This window comes from Gracilinanus agilis, chromosome 1, assembly GCF_016433145.1.
Source record: "Gracilinanus agilis isolate LMUSP501 chromosome 1, AgileGrace, whole genome shotgun sequence".
NCBI lineage: Eukaryota > Metazoa > Chordata > Mammalia > Didelphimorphia > Didelphidae > Gracilinanus > Gracilinanus agilis.
The window spans coordinates 163389152-163402061 of record NC_058130.1 but is presented as its reverse complement, the minus strand read 5'-3'; the positions used below and the strand labels follow the sequence as shown (position 1 = coordinate 163402061).

The 12910-nt window shown below is 37.8% G+C and overlaps 1 protein-coding gene across 2 annotated transcripts in view; it reads right to left on the bottom strand.

The window, feature by feature from the left end:
- Positions 1 to 12910, bottom strand: part of NTRK2 (neurotrophic receptor tyrosine kinase 2) — a 404681-nt gene that overhangs the window by 83590 nt on the left and 308181 nt on the right. For both annotated transcript variants that reach the window (XM_044658576.1, XM_044658568.1), the window contains one exon: positions 1605 to 1777. In XM_044658576.1, coding sequence (XP_044514511.1) covers positions 1605 to 1777 — 173 coding nt within the window. The remainder of the gene's footprint in view (positions 1 to 1604; positions 1778 to 12910) is intronic.

Here is a 12910-nt window from a genome sequence, read left to right as displayed (position 1 = left end):
TTTAAGAACACCAATAACCTTTCATCTTTCGATATCCTTTCAGAAATTTAGTTGCACTATATGAGAGGTAGTGTGGGGTGGCGGATAATGAACTGGCCTTGAGAGTAAGTCCTACTTTAGATAGTGGAGCTAGGCAGACTTGATCTCAAGTCTAGCCTCTGACACATACTGGCTGTATGATTCCAGACCCCTTAACCTCCAAGGGCTCCATGACACTCTCCCATCTGAGAAGGCTGCCACCTATGTTCACAGGGGGAGTTTCTTTATCTAGGTGTCTGCTCTACCAATAAAGTCCTTTCCCTAACCCCATTTAAACTACAGATTTTCTGGACCTTCTCCCTGGCTGAATATACCTAATTGTGGTCTTTGATACACTGGATGGAAATGTATTCTAAACCCACAATTAACTTAAAGAATTTTTTTTTCATTGCTGGAGGCTTCATATCCTATACTCTAAATATACCTAAAAAGTGTGAGTTAAGATTTGAATCCAAGTCTTCTAAGCCTGGTACTCTATCCACTACATTATGGTGCCTTTACTCTGCACAAAAAGGGAAGGGGAAATCACTGAGACCAAGAGATCCTGAGCAATAAATGCCCCAGTATTGCAGAAGGTGGGGAGGGAAGGGAAGATTTTAAAAAATCATTTAGTAAGAATACTTCAGGAAACAAAGATTCTGAGGGTCAAGAGACTTACTTAAATTCACAGTAACAGCAAAACAATAATATTTAGCCAAATTGCTACCAGGCTGATCAAGGACTTCTTCCTCCTCAAACTAAAGTCCCTGTAATTTTCCTCTTGCCTAGATATTATGCTTCAATCACCTCTGACACTTTGCAACTCCATTGGAGGTTTTCTTGGCAAAGACACTAGAGTACTTTACCTTTTCCTTCTCTGGCTCATTTTACAGCAGAGGAAAGTGAGGCAAACAGGATAAAGGGACTTGCCTGGGGTCACACAGCTAGTCAGAGTTTGAGACCAGATTTGAATTCAGGAAGATGAGTCTTTCTGAATCAAGGTGTGGCACTCTCTCCACTGTGCTGCCTAGATAGCTTGTAGTTATATCATGAGTAAGTAAAAACAATAACCTTTTTCTTTCTCTTATTTTATTTTAGAACTACCACAAATTTCTCTTCACTTGCCTTTAGTACCTCCTAGAATAAAATGCTGATGGTTTCATTATATTAGATTAATTATTGAAAAGGGCCAAGTGCTAAGATAGTTTATTTCCTTTTTCTCAGTAGAAGTCTGACCTGCCACAGAAAAACAAGATCTGATCCAAGCCGGGTTACACCAGCAAGCTATGAAGGCTGCTCTAAAGGGTGGCATAGATTTCTAATCATGTTTATTGTACTTATAATGTCACTTACAGGTTGGTAGACCTGTTTTAACTCCCTGGACAGAACAAACCTTCACTGGGGGGATCTGCTTTTTTTTTAAGCTTTTATCTCTTAAAATTAGTGTGTTGCTTTGCATATGGGAGATGTTTAATGAATGCTTCACTGAATTCAAATCCATTTTTATTGGTATTCAATTCTCAGGTTTAGGAGAGTCAAAGACTTTCCTAGTCTTCTCCTCTCTCTCCTGCCCCAGGAAACTATACCTGAGATACTTGTTGAGATCTCCATGCTTCATGTATTCAAAGACCATGATAAGAGGATCCCCCTCCACACAGACACCATAGAATTTTACGATGTGCTCATGCTGGAGATTGGTCAGCAATTCGGCCTCTCGGTGGAAGTCCTTGCGGGCATTTTCGCTGGCATCTTTCAGTGTCTGGTCAGGCGGAAGAGAAAAGCAAAAGAATTTAAAAATTAAAAACCTGGGTGAATTAAAATGAAGCTCTGCATTAAAAAAAGCGGTCATTTGTGGGAATATGGAAATGGCAAAATGTGTGGGAAATTAAACCTTCACAAAAGATTACTGGGAAATAGTTTCCTTTTAATTTAGGATCAAAACACATTAAGCTATAATTGATTATTTGTGTGCACATGTTTTTCTCATAGTTTTCATTCCCTTTAAGCCCTTGCTGAAGAGAGATGGTATATAATGAACTCAAGTCTCAAGAGATAGGTCCCCCCAATAGTATAACACATGATCATTTTTATTCAGGTAACATTTTCGGGATTCTCCCTCAGCATATGTTAATGGAATTTTGAAAATGGCAATGATAACAAAATCCCTTGAGGCAGCCCTGGATTCAGAGCCAGGAAAACCCAAGTTTGAATTCCACTTCAAATACTGACTAGCTACAAGACCGTGGGCAAGGCACTTAACCTCCCACAGTCTCAGTTTCCTAATCTGCAAAATGGAGATTAATAATACCATTAATACTAGCACCATAGGCTTGTTGTGAGGATCTAATGGGATGCTGTATGTAAAGCATTTATAAAACCTTCCACTGCAATGTAAATGCAAGTTATTCTTCCTATTAACATATTATTTATTCCCTATCACTGGCTTGTAGGGAAGTACTTTGTGAGGTTCAAAGCAGGAGGTGGTTGTAAGTTGGTAGAATGACTTCTAAGCTCTCTGTTCACTGTGTCTAACAGAGAGAAGAGAGAGAAGGGGGTAGGGAGGCGAAGGGAGGAGAAAAAGAGAGGAGGAGAGCTTCTTGACACTACCCTTAAAGTCTTAGCAGTTTTTAACAGGAAAGGTTATGGGGTAACCCCGTAAATTGGAGATGCAGTCATTTCTTCAGTGAAACTCTGGGAAAATATTTTAAAATAGACTTTGGCAAGGACGTTCACAATTTAATCTTGAGAGTGTTTTCAGAAGTGAACAAAACAGTACTTCCTGGCTTTGTAAAGAGTGGATGTTGTGTGGCTCAGGGGATGCTACCTATCTCTGTGAGGCAGAAGCGCCTTAAGTATAAGCAGCATTCTGATAACTGCATATTCCTCACTTAAGGGCAAAATGAAGGGTGGCATTCTGCCTAGGCTGCTATCATGTGTGGGTGCGTGTCCTGAGAAGCTTCAGTAGCTGGGTGATTTGCCACCCAAATTGACTTTCTTTATTTTGCTGTAATGGTTGCTCATGGAAGCGACACATCTATGGTCTTTAGAATTTTTTTTTTTTTCAAAGACCTGGTGGTGGTGGAAGTGTTCTATTTTTGTCGTTGGTCAGCTGTGTCTGACAATTCGTGACCCCATTTGGAGTTTTCATGGCAAAGATCCTAGAGTGATTTGCTATTTCCTTTTCTGGCTCCTTTTACAGTTGAGAAAACTGAGGCTAACAGAGTTAAGTGATTCGCCCAGGGTCACACAGTTAATACAGGACTGAGACCAGACTTGAGTCTTCTTGACTCCAGGCTTGACACTCTATCTACTGTGCCACCTAGCTGGGGGCATTCTACACAACATCATTCAATGTCCCTCTGTCTCATCTCTATCTTTTGGAATCCTTCGCTCCTTTCAAGCTCAGTTCAGATGCCTTCTTGTAGACAAAGTCTTTCTGCATCCCCTCAGTTGCTAATACTCTCTTCACCCCTAAACTGTTTTGCACATATTCCATCTTATTTTATTTCAGTAAACGCTGTATATTCTCAATGCAATGCGAGTTCTGTGAGGTCAGAGCTATTTGCATTTTGTCTTTATAGTTTACTTAGAGTAGGTACTTCATAAATGCTTACTTAATTAATGAAACTTTCTAAGCAACCCTATTTTATTCTACTTGTTGATCCATATAACAAGCAAAGTGTTTATTCCAAAAGGAGATGACTCTGTATTCAGACTCAGAAGATCAGGTGGTGATAAGTTAAGAGACCTCAAACATTCCTCAGACAAAAGTCTATATAAGAATTTTGTTGTTCCACGTATGGGATACCTTTGATTAGAACCAAATCCAGACAACTTGATTTCCAAGAGAGGAAAGAGTTGCTCTAAAGCTCTATTAGTAAAAAGAATCCCACTTATAGTATAGGAGGATCCATTAGGATAACACATTTCTTTCAATTAATGAAAGCTTTTTTTGTCCATCCAGTTCCTTGGGCAAAACTACAATTTCTCTTGGTAACCTTTCCTCTTCCTGACCATCATTCTGTCATATATACTAGCCCCTTTGTGGAACACCAGGATTTTCTTATTCTAAGTGTCAACTCTGGAACTTTATTTCTTCTTATTGTTTCTGAATTTTTTGACATTTCCTTAACTGACATGACTTCTGAGGTAAAGCTCAAGGGAGCTTCTTCACCTCTTGCTCAAAATAGTCAAACAGTGCATGAAGTATGCACTGATTCCAGCCAGGAAGGATAGCAAAGTGTGAGACAAGTTTCAGAAGAGAATGAAAAACTTCTTAAATAAGGGAAAGGTAGGATATCCAAGAAAGAACTCCTGATTTTCTGAAATGCTTGAATAATAATGAAAGGAGGAAGGGAAATCTGGAGAAGAAACTTGGGATATGAGTTGAGGAACGAAGACAATTAATTACAACTTAATGAACTTGCAACTGCCCTTATACTAGGCTCTTAAAGGGGCATTGTATAAAAGAGGAAAAGGAAATTATATGTGTGTGTCACACACACACGCATACATATAAATAGAAAGAGTTGGCTTTTATACTAAAAAGAAACAAAATAAGCATTTATTGAGCACCTATTGTGTGCCAGGTACTGGACTAGAAGCTTTACAAATATTTGCTCACCTTAAACTCATAACCTCAGGAATTAAGAGGTATCATTATCTCCATCTGAACAATTTGGGAAACTGAGGCAGATAACAGTTAAGTGATTTACTCAGGGTCACAGAGCTAGCAAGTATGAGGTCACATTTGAATTCATGTCTTCCTGATTCCAAGCTCAAAAGGCAAATGTTCTGATGCCAGAAAAGTAAAAATGTTTCGGTTGAAAGGAAAGGGGAAAAGAAGATGTGGGAACTTGACTGTTGTCCTTCATACTCGAAGAAGATCAATATGGCATAACTATGTGATGTCTTTTGAATAGAGCTTAAAATGGGTTTAAAGGAGGCAGAGTTGTACAAAGTCCTTGGCCTCACTCTCTCTTCTAGAGTCATAAAAGTCCAGTGGCAAGACAAAAGTCAAGACTGGACTTTGATGACTCTGGATCATTCTGCCTCACTTAAATCCACTTAGCATTGTGCTAAGAACTTTACAAATATTTTCTCATTTTATCCTCTCAACAATCCTAGAAAGTAGGTGAAATTATTATCTACATTTTACAGTCTAGGAAACTGAGGCAGACAAAGGTTAAGTGATTTAACCAGGGTCACATAGCTGCCAAATATCTGAGGTCCCATTTTAACTCATATTGTCTCATGACATTAGGAAAATCATCTCTGATTATCAATTTCACCATCTGAAAAATGATGAGTTTGGAACCACTGAGGTCCTTTCCACTCTAAATCTCTAATGTTGTCATCCTAAGATGTAGGAAGAATTCTTCGGTTAATTCATCCAAGTTCTTTGAACTCAAGACTTATAACTTTCCTTATCCATATATCTTTTGGGAAAGGCTAGAAATCATCAAACATTTTTCTAAAATGTGAGGACAATTTCTTAAGAGACAAAAGGGCCTTAAGAAACTTAAAAGTACTTAGGGGAGGCAGGAAGAGAGAGAACATGGATCACAAAATGTCAGAAAACAATTACTAAAAACTGTATCTACATGTATCTGGGGGAAAATGAAGCAAGGGTACTAAATCAACAAGGCCTTTTTTTTTTAACCCTTACCTTCCGTCTTGGAGTATTGACTCCAAGGCAGAAGAGTGGTAAGGGTAGGCAATGGCGGTCAAGTGACTTGTTCAGGGTCACACAGCTGGGAAGTGTCTGAGGTCAAACTTGAACCTAGGACCTCCCGTCTCTAGGCCTGGCTCTCAATCCACTGAGCTACCCATCTTAAGTAAATTCTTTCAGGGGAAAATCAAGGGCATTTCTTAAGTAAATTCTTTCAGGGGAAAATTAGTTAAGGATTTGAAAGTGAGCAAAAGAGTTACTAGAAATAACTACAAGACACTAGATTAAAAATCTTAATTAAAGGAAAAAGAAACAAATAGTACAATAAAGACAGTAACTGGAGGCAGCTAAGTGGCTCAGTGAATAAAGAGCCAGGCCTGGAGATTTGGGGTCCAGGGTTCAAATTTGACCTCAGATACTTCCAAGCTGTGTGACCCTGGACAAGTCATTTAACCCCAATTGCCTAGCCCTTACCACTCTTCTGCCTTGAAACTGATTTTTAGTATGGATTCTAAGACAAAAGGCAAGGGTTATATACATACATACACACACACACACACACACACACACACACACACACACACACACACACACATATATATATATATATGATTAACTTAAAAAATGCAGATTTCACAAATTTCAGGCAGGAAAAGGAAGCCAGTAAGAAGAAAATCTAAGAAACAAATGAGATTAAAATGAGTTTTCCCTAGAAATTCTACAAGTAAAAGAAAACATTTCCTTGTCATTTTTAGGTTCTTATTTTTTGTTGTTGTTGTTCTTGAGAGTGGTTGTCCCTATTTTTCCCAAGCTGGAAGAATAGTAGTCACTTATGGGCTGATCCCCCTGCTAAGTACAGAAGCTTTGACTTGCTCCATTTCCAACCTGGGCCAATTGCAATCCTTTGGCAATTCAGTGCCCTTTCCTTCCACTATACCCCCCCCCTTCCCACCTTCCATATTGGTATTGTCTTAGTGAAGACACTGATCAGCTTTTGCCCTATTGCAGCTCAGAACTTCTGTGGTTGAGTGATCCACCAGCCTCAGTCTCCCCCAAGAATAAATATTTCAGACATGGGTCATAGGACCCATGACAAAATGCAAGAACAAATTAAACTGCTGTATAAAAAGCAATATACCTGAATTTCAGTGAGATCTTTTATTCTACTCTTTAGTTTGCCAAAAAAGAAAATTTTAGCTCTAGGATTGGTAACTATAATCTAGATCAGAGGTATCAGACCTGCTGGTTAAATGCTCCACAAAAGGAATACAGCCTAATCTGATTTAAATGTAATGGAGAAATATTTAATAAAGTAAAAATACAATAAGACATAGATGATGCAATTTTAAGCTCTCTAAAAAGCTTACTGAAATCTCTTTATAGATTATTAGTGCTAGGTAGATGAAAACAGAAGCTTTCATCCAAGGGGGCAGCTATGTGGCTCAGAGGATAGAGAGCCAGATCTGGAGATGAGAGATTCTGCGTTCAAATCAAATCTCAGACAAATCCTAGATGTGTGACCCTGGGCAAGTCACTTAATCCCAATTGCCTAACCCTTACCATTCTGCCTTGCAGCCAATACTTAGTGTTGATTCCAAGACAAGGTAAAGTTTCTTGTGTTTTCTTTTTTAAGAGTGCACCAATCAGAAAAAAAGACCTGAAGGCAGCAGTGTACTAGTAAATATTTAACAACCAGTTCTCTGGTTATTGTTTTATTTTCATTATTAGCATTTTCTCCATCATTTTCTTAAATCTAGAAATCACCCTAACAAAAAAATCAAGCCTGATTTGTAGCATTTGCTGATATCCAAGGTGTAAATGCTCACACTGAAAAAGTAAGCATCCATCAAAAGCTAGCTTGAGCTATTGCCAGCACTTCTCTGGAAAGGTCTCAATGGATCAGAAGTTGAGTATAATGAGGGTGTTACTGCTTGTTAACTTTGTGGGGAGCAGAGGGAAGATGGGCCTGTGATTTCAATGCAATGTTACATTATTTCAAAACAAAACAAAACAAAATGGAACCATATACCACAACTAATAACATTTTCTCAAAGTATCCCGTTAAACGAGAAATTAGAAATCAGTCTTCCCATTATTTGTGGTGTAACTGGAGTACTTATTGGAGTGATAAGTGTGCAGTTAGATCTAGCTAAAGAAGTTTGATTTAGAAGAGTTAAGAAAAGGCATCTCTCTCCATTCTTTGACAAGGTCAGTGACTTTGGGTGTGGATGTAAGCCTATGTTGTCAGATTCAGGCAATGTATTGGTTGGTGGTATTGAATTTCCTTTTCTTTCTTTCCTTTTAAAATATTTGTTACAAGAAGATGCACTTATTTGGAAGTGATGGTGATATAAAACAAAAATAAAAATAATTCATTTAAAGATTAAAGATGTAGCTCCATCTTCCCGTTAAAGTCCTTCTCCCACAGTTCTTTATATCATAGAGGTGACCGTGGCTTCTCGAAGACTATGCCAGCAGAGTCCCTAAGACTTGGCAGGTCCTATTTCAAGATGGAAAGGCTTTGACTAAAGGCATGCCGGTGAACTGTGCATCTGTTGTTCAGAAAGGCTCATCAACAGATGGCTGACCACCAGGTAATGGATTTAGGGGTCGTGGCGATTTGTGAAAATAGTCAGATTTACTGTACACTAACACTCCGAGGCACTATGAAGTATGTCAGAGGAAGAAGTACCGAGACCAGGGAAATCACAGATCTTTTGAAGTGTGAAATGAATAAAGTGGCCATGATCCAGAAACAAAGCATCAACATTCAGTTCAGTAACTTCAAAAACCAGGTCCTTCAACAATTCAGGTACTGGGATAAGTGATGGGGCCAGAAGAAGAAAAATGATATAGGCTATGTTTCCTCCAAGAAGATAACTGATAAGATGTTGGGTAGGGAAGGGAAAGAGAAGGAGAGAGAGAAAGATAAAGGAGAGGAGAAGGAGAGAATGGAAGGAGGCAGAAAAAAGGAGAGTAGGAGGCAGGGGAGAAAACATGCCAGGCACAGTGCTAAGTTCTGGGTAAGAGGCAATAAGCCAGTCCCTGCCTTCAAAGAGCTTACATTCTTATTTAGCAAGATGGCAAACGCATGATATAGTTAGAAAGTGCTTAAGCCCACAGGAGAGATTAAAAGAAAATGTCTCAAAAGATTCATAAAAGTAATTCTCCGAAGAAAGGGAAGATCAAGCAGAACTTCAAGAAGGAAGTTGTACATGCTCTGAGCCTCATAGGTTAGTGATGCGGATCATAGGGGAGGGAGAAGAAAAGTTCATTTAGGCATGAAAAATATTTGGCTCTTAGATTCTGAGCTGCAAGAGCTGTGAGAGATCATTGAGTTCAACCCTCTCATTTTAGAGAGGAGAAAATGAAAGCCCAGCAAGGCTATGCATCTTGCCTAAGATCGCATTGGGAGTAAGTATCCAAGGAAGAGCTTGGACCCATTCTCTGACTCCAGAAGCAGTTCTTTCACCCCATGTACCATATTGCTTCACAGCACAGGTGCCATATTGAAATGCATGTAGGTGGAAATGCATGCAGGGAAGGATCAAGTAACTGCTAATAAGTTTGGAGGGAGTGGAAGACTGTGAAGGAATATAGCACAAAACAAGGATGAAAGGGAGGATCGAGCCAGCATTCAGAGGACCATTGGTGCCAGGCGGAGCAGATTGTATTTTATCCTATTGCCAATAGAGATTTGCTGAAGATTGGAACAGGGAGATGATAGAGTCAAACTTGTGTGTTAGCAATATTACTTAGGCAATAGTGTTGAAGTTGGTTGGAGATGGAAGAAATGAGTTTGGGGGGTGAGGGGAGGGTGGAAATAAACAAGAAGCTGTTACAATAGTTCAAATGAGAGTGTAAATGAATAATGATCTAAAACAGATTTTAAACTTTGTAGTCTTAAAAATGATTTAGTGACACATGTAAAATCCAGTGGAATTTTGCATCAGCTATGAGGGGAGGGATAGAATATGAATCCTATAACCATGGGAAAATGTTCTAAATTAATTAATTAAATAAAAATTTTAAAATTAAAAAAAATTATTTAGGATTGGAGACAGCTAAGTGGTTCAGTGGATAGTGAGCCAAGCCTAGAGACAGGAAGTCTTAGGTTTGAATCTGGCCTCAGATGCTTCCTGTTGACTCTGGGCAAGTCATTTAAACCCCCATTGCCTAGCCTTACTGCTTTTCTGCCTTAGAACCAATTCATAGTATGATTCTAAGACAGAAGGTAAAGGTTTAAAAAATATTATTTAGGAACTGCCTCAACCAGAGTTTTTGTTTATGTGGGTAATGCCTATCTATATTTTCCATATGAGAAATTAAAATATTTTATAAAATTCTTCAAAATAATTTTGATCTGGTAAAACCCCTTATAACGTGTTGGGAATCCTGGATCACATTGTGAGAACCTAGAACCTAGATCAGCTAACTTTTTCACTGGGAGAGAATAAAGCAGCCAGGGGGCATAATGGATAGTATTGGACTTCAAATATTAGTAGAGATACTGGCTGTGTGACAGAACAAGTCACTTAATTGTTAGTTGCCTCAGTTTCCCTAACTATGAGAGAATAAAGCAGCTAGGGGGAATAACAGATAGTACTGAGTCTGAAGCCAGGACTTTGAATATTAGTAGAGATACTGGCTGTATGATCTTGAACAAGTCATTTAATCTTTAGTTCCCTCAGTTTTCCTAACTGCAAATGGGTATAAAAATAGCACCTCTCTCCCATGGATGCTGCAAGAATCAAATGATATATTATTTGTAAAGTACTTAAGTGCAGTACTTGGCATGTAGTGGTTATTATATAAATGCTAGATCTTATTATTATACCCAAGTTTTGTGGTCCTTCTTTGCATCATTTTTATGATATTAAATTTCCTCTGTTTTAGCTTTAGTATTTTATATTCCATATCCCTTCAAATCACTTTAATAGGTATCTAAAGTTATTACCCATACTTGGTAATCTAACTAATTGTTCAATAACAAATATTTTTTGTGATCAATTACTTAGCTCGTTGATAATATGTTGTGGCTACCAGGCACTCTGCTTTCACTTTTTAGTAGTTATTCAGCAAACACTGAGCAAATCATTATTATCACCTCTGATTTAAAGAGGGAAGTAAAAGCACTCTCAAATCCCCAAAGTGTCTTGCTGAACTTAAAGTTCAACATTTATTCCAACAACTGCATCTTTTTTCTCTCAGCTTAGATGTCCAGTCATCTTATTTGTAAAAGATCACAAATAATCCATCAAACTACAAACAATGTCTGGCTCCAGATTTTTCATCCATGAAAGACGTTAGACTTGATGACTTCTCAGTTCCCTTTGAGCTTCCATATACTATGGGAGATTTTTTTCCTTGGTGGGGAGGAGATATTTGATTCTAAATTTGTATTCTCTAAGGTATCTTTATTTTAATTTTTAGAAGAAAACATTAATAAAGAAAAATAAAAAAGAAGAAAACATTTATAGTAGAGAGAGATATAACCAGAATCACAGCTATAGAATGGAATATACACATAGTCTGAAATAGTTAATGTGCTGCTAGATGATGCAGAGAAAGCAAAATGAAGCCTTTCCTTAAATTTGTAACTCAATTACTTGAAGGATAAAGTATACTTTGTCTTGTATTCTCATAATGTGTTCAATGGTAATGCTGTATGTACAAAAGGGGAAAAAATCAGGTGGCAGATTTATTCTCCTATAAAGCTAAAGGTCATATGAAATTATCCAAGAAAACTAGAAAACTTTGCAGGCTAAAAAAAAACAACTAACAGATACTTTAATGGGAGCAGATATGTTCATGTATGTCTTTATGTGTCTATATTTATCCTAAGACAGATTTCTCATGCATGCTTCAACTCTTAAATAATTTTCAGCATCTACCCCAAGATTTTGAATGGCATCCATCTGTCTGAAAGTAAAGCACTCTATTTTGAACCCCAGGCAGAACCCCCTAAAGAAGAATACAGCACAATAGTAGCTATTTCTTAACATGCATGCACAATACTGCAAAGGTTGCTAGGCAACAAGCAGATGGCATGTCAAAGATCCCAAGGAGCTTCCAATCAATGAAGAGAAGCACTGACAGCCATTCCACATAGGTGAGAAGATGCTCATTCCTTGGCAATCTTGCTCAATTTGTTTTCTCCCTAAATCAGACCTTTATTTTTTTTGGTCAGTTTTACATTTTGGTGAGAATGCAGCCTAAACCACCCCAGCAAAACTGTTTCCTCTTGGTCTCATTTAGAATGTACTCTCCTAGATTTTCCATCACTGGAAATTCTTATAAATAAGTCAAATGTGAGCAAGTCAAAAATATTGCTTTCTGTGGTCTGAGAAAGAAGCAGTCCTTTGGAAAGGGTCATGGGTTCTTCAAATTACAGCTCAAATATAAGAAAAGGGCAAGTGATGCCATTTTTTTGAGTCTGGGGTGGTCCTACTCCAATTTTCTTGCCAAAATAAATTAATATGTTTCATGCTCCATCCAGCCATCCACCAGGAAGCTAGGGCATGTTGCCACCTGCTCTGCTACCACATGTATTCTAAACCTTTCCCATCCTGCTATCCCACCTTTTGCTATGAAAGCAATAACAAAAATCAGCACTACCATGGCAACTGGAAAGGGTATGACAAGTGGCAACTAATTGTGGACACTTTCTTCCTTGTTCAGCTCCCACTATATCATGGTTCTACTCACAAATGTTGTGATTCCCCAAATTAAAACTTCTTTTCCTGTTCCAACAGTCCCCCATATGTGTGGTCTTCCCCTTTTAGAATATAAGCTCATTGAAGACAATGTGGTCTCCCTTTTATATTTATATCCCCAGTGCCTGAAACATAGCAGATCCCAAATAAATGCCTTTTTATTCATTCAATATATTAACACTTTAAGTATTTATTTAATTTCAAATAAATTTCAAATATATGTAATTTCAACACTAATGCCTAAGCCAAGCCATTGATTTCAGTAAAAATCCTCATATAGGAGATCATAGAATTTAAAAGCGCAAATAATACACATTGCAGATGAAGAAGCCAGAGAGGTTAAGTGACTTGTCTAAAACCTCCCTCAGGGGAACTAAGCAATAGTTACAAAGAGGTTTCTCATCTTGTGTTTTGTTAATTGAAATTTGGGAAATGCCATTTTAGAGTATATATATATATATATATATATATATATATATATATATATATATATATATATATATAT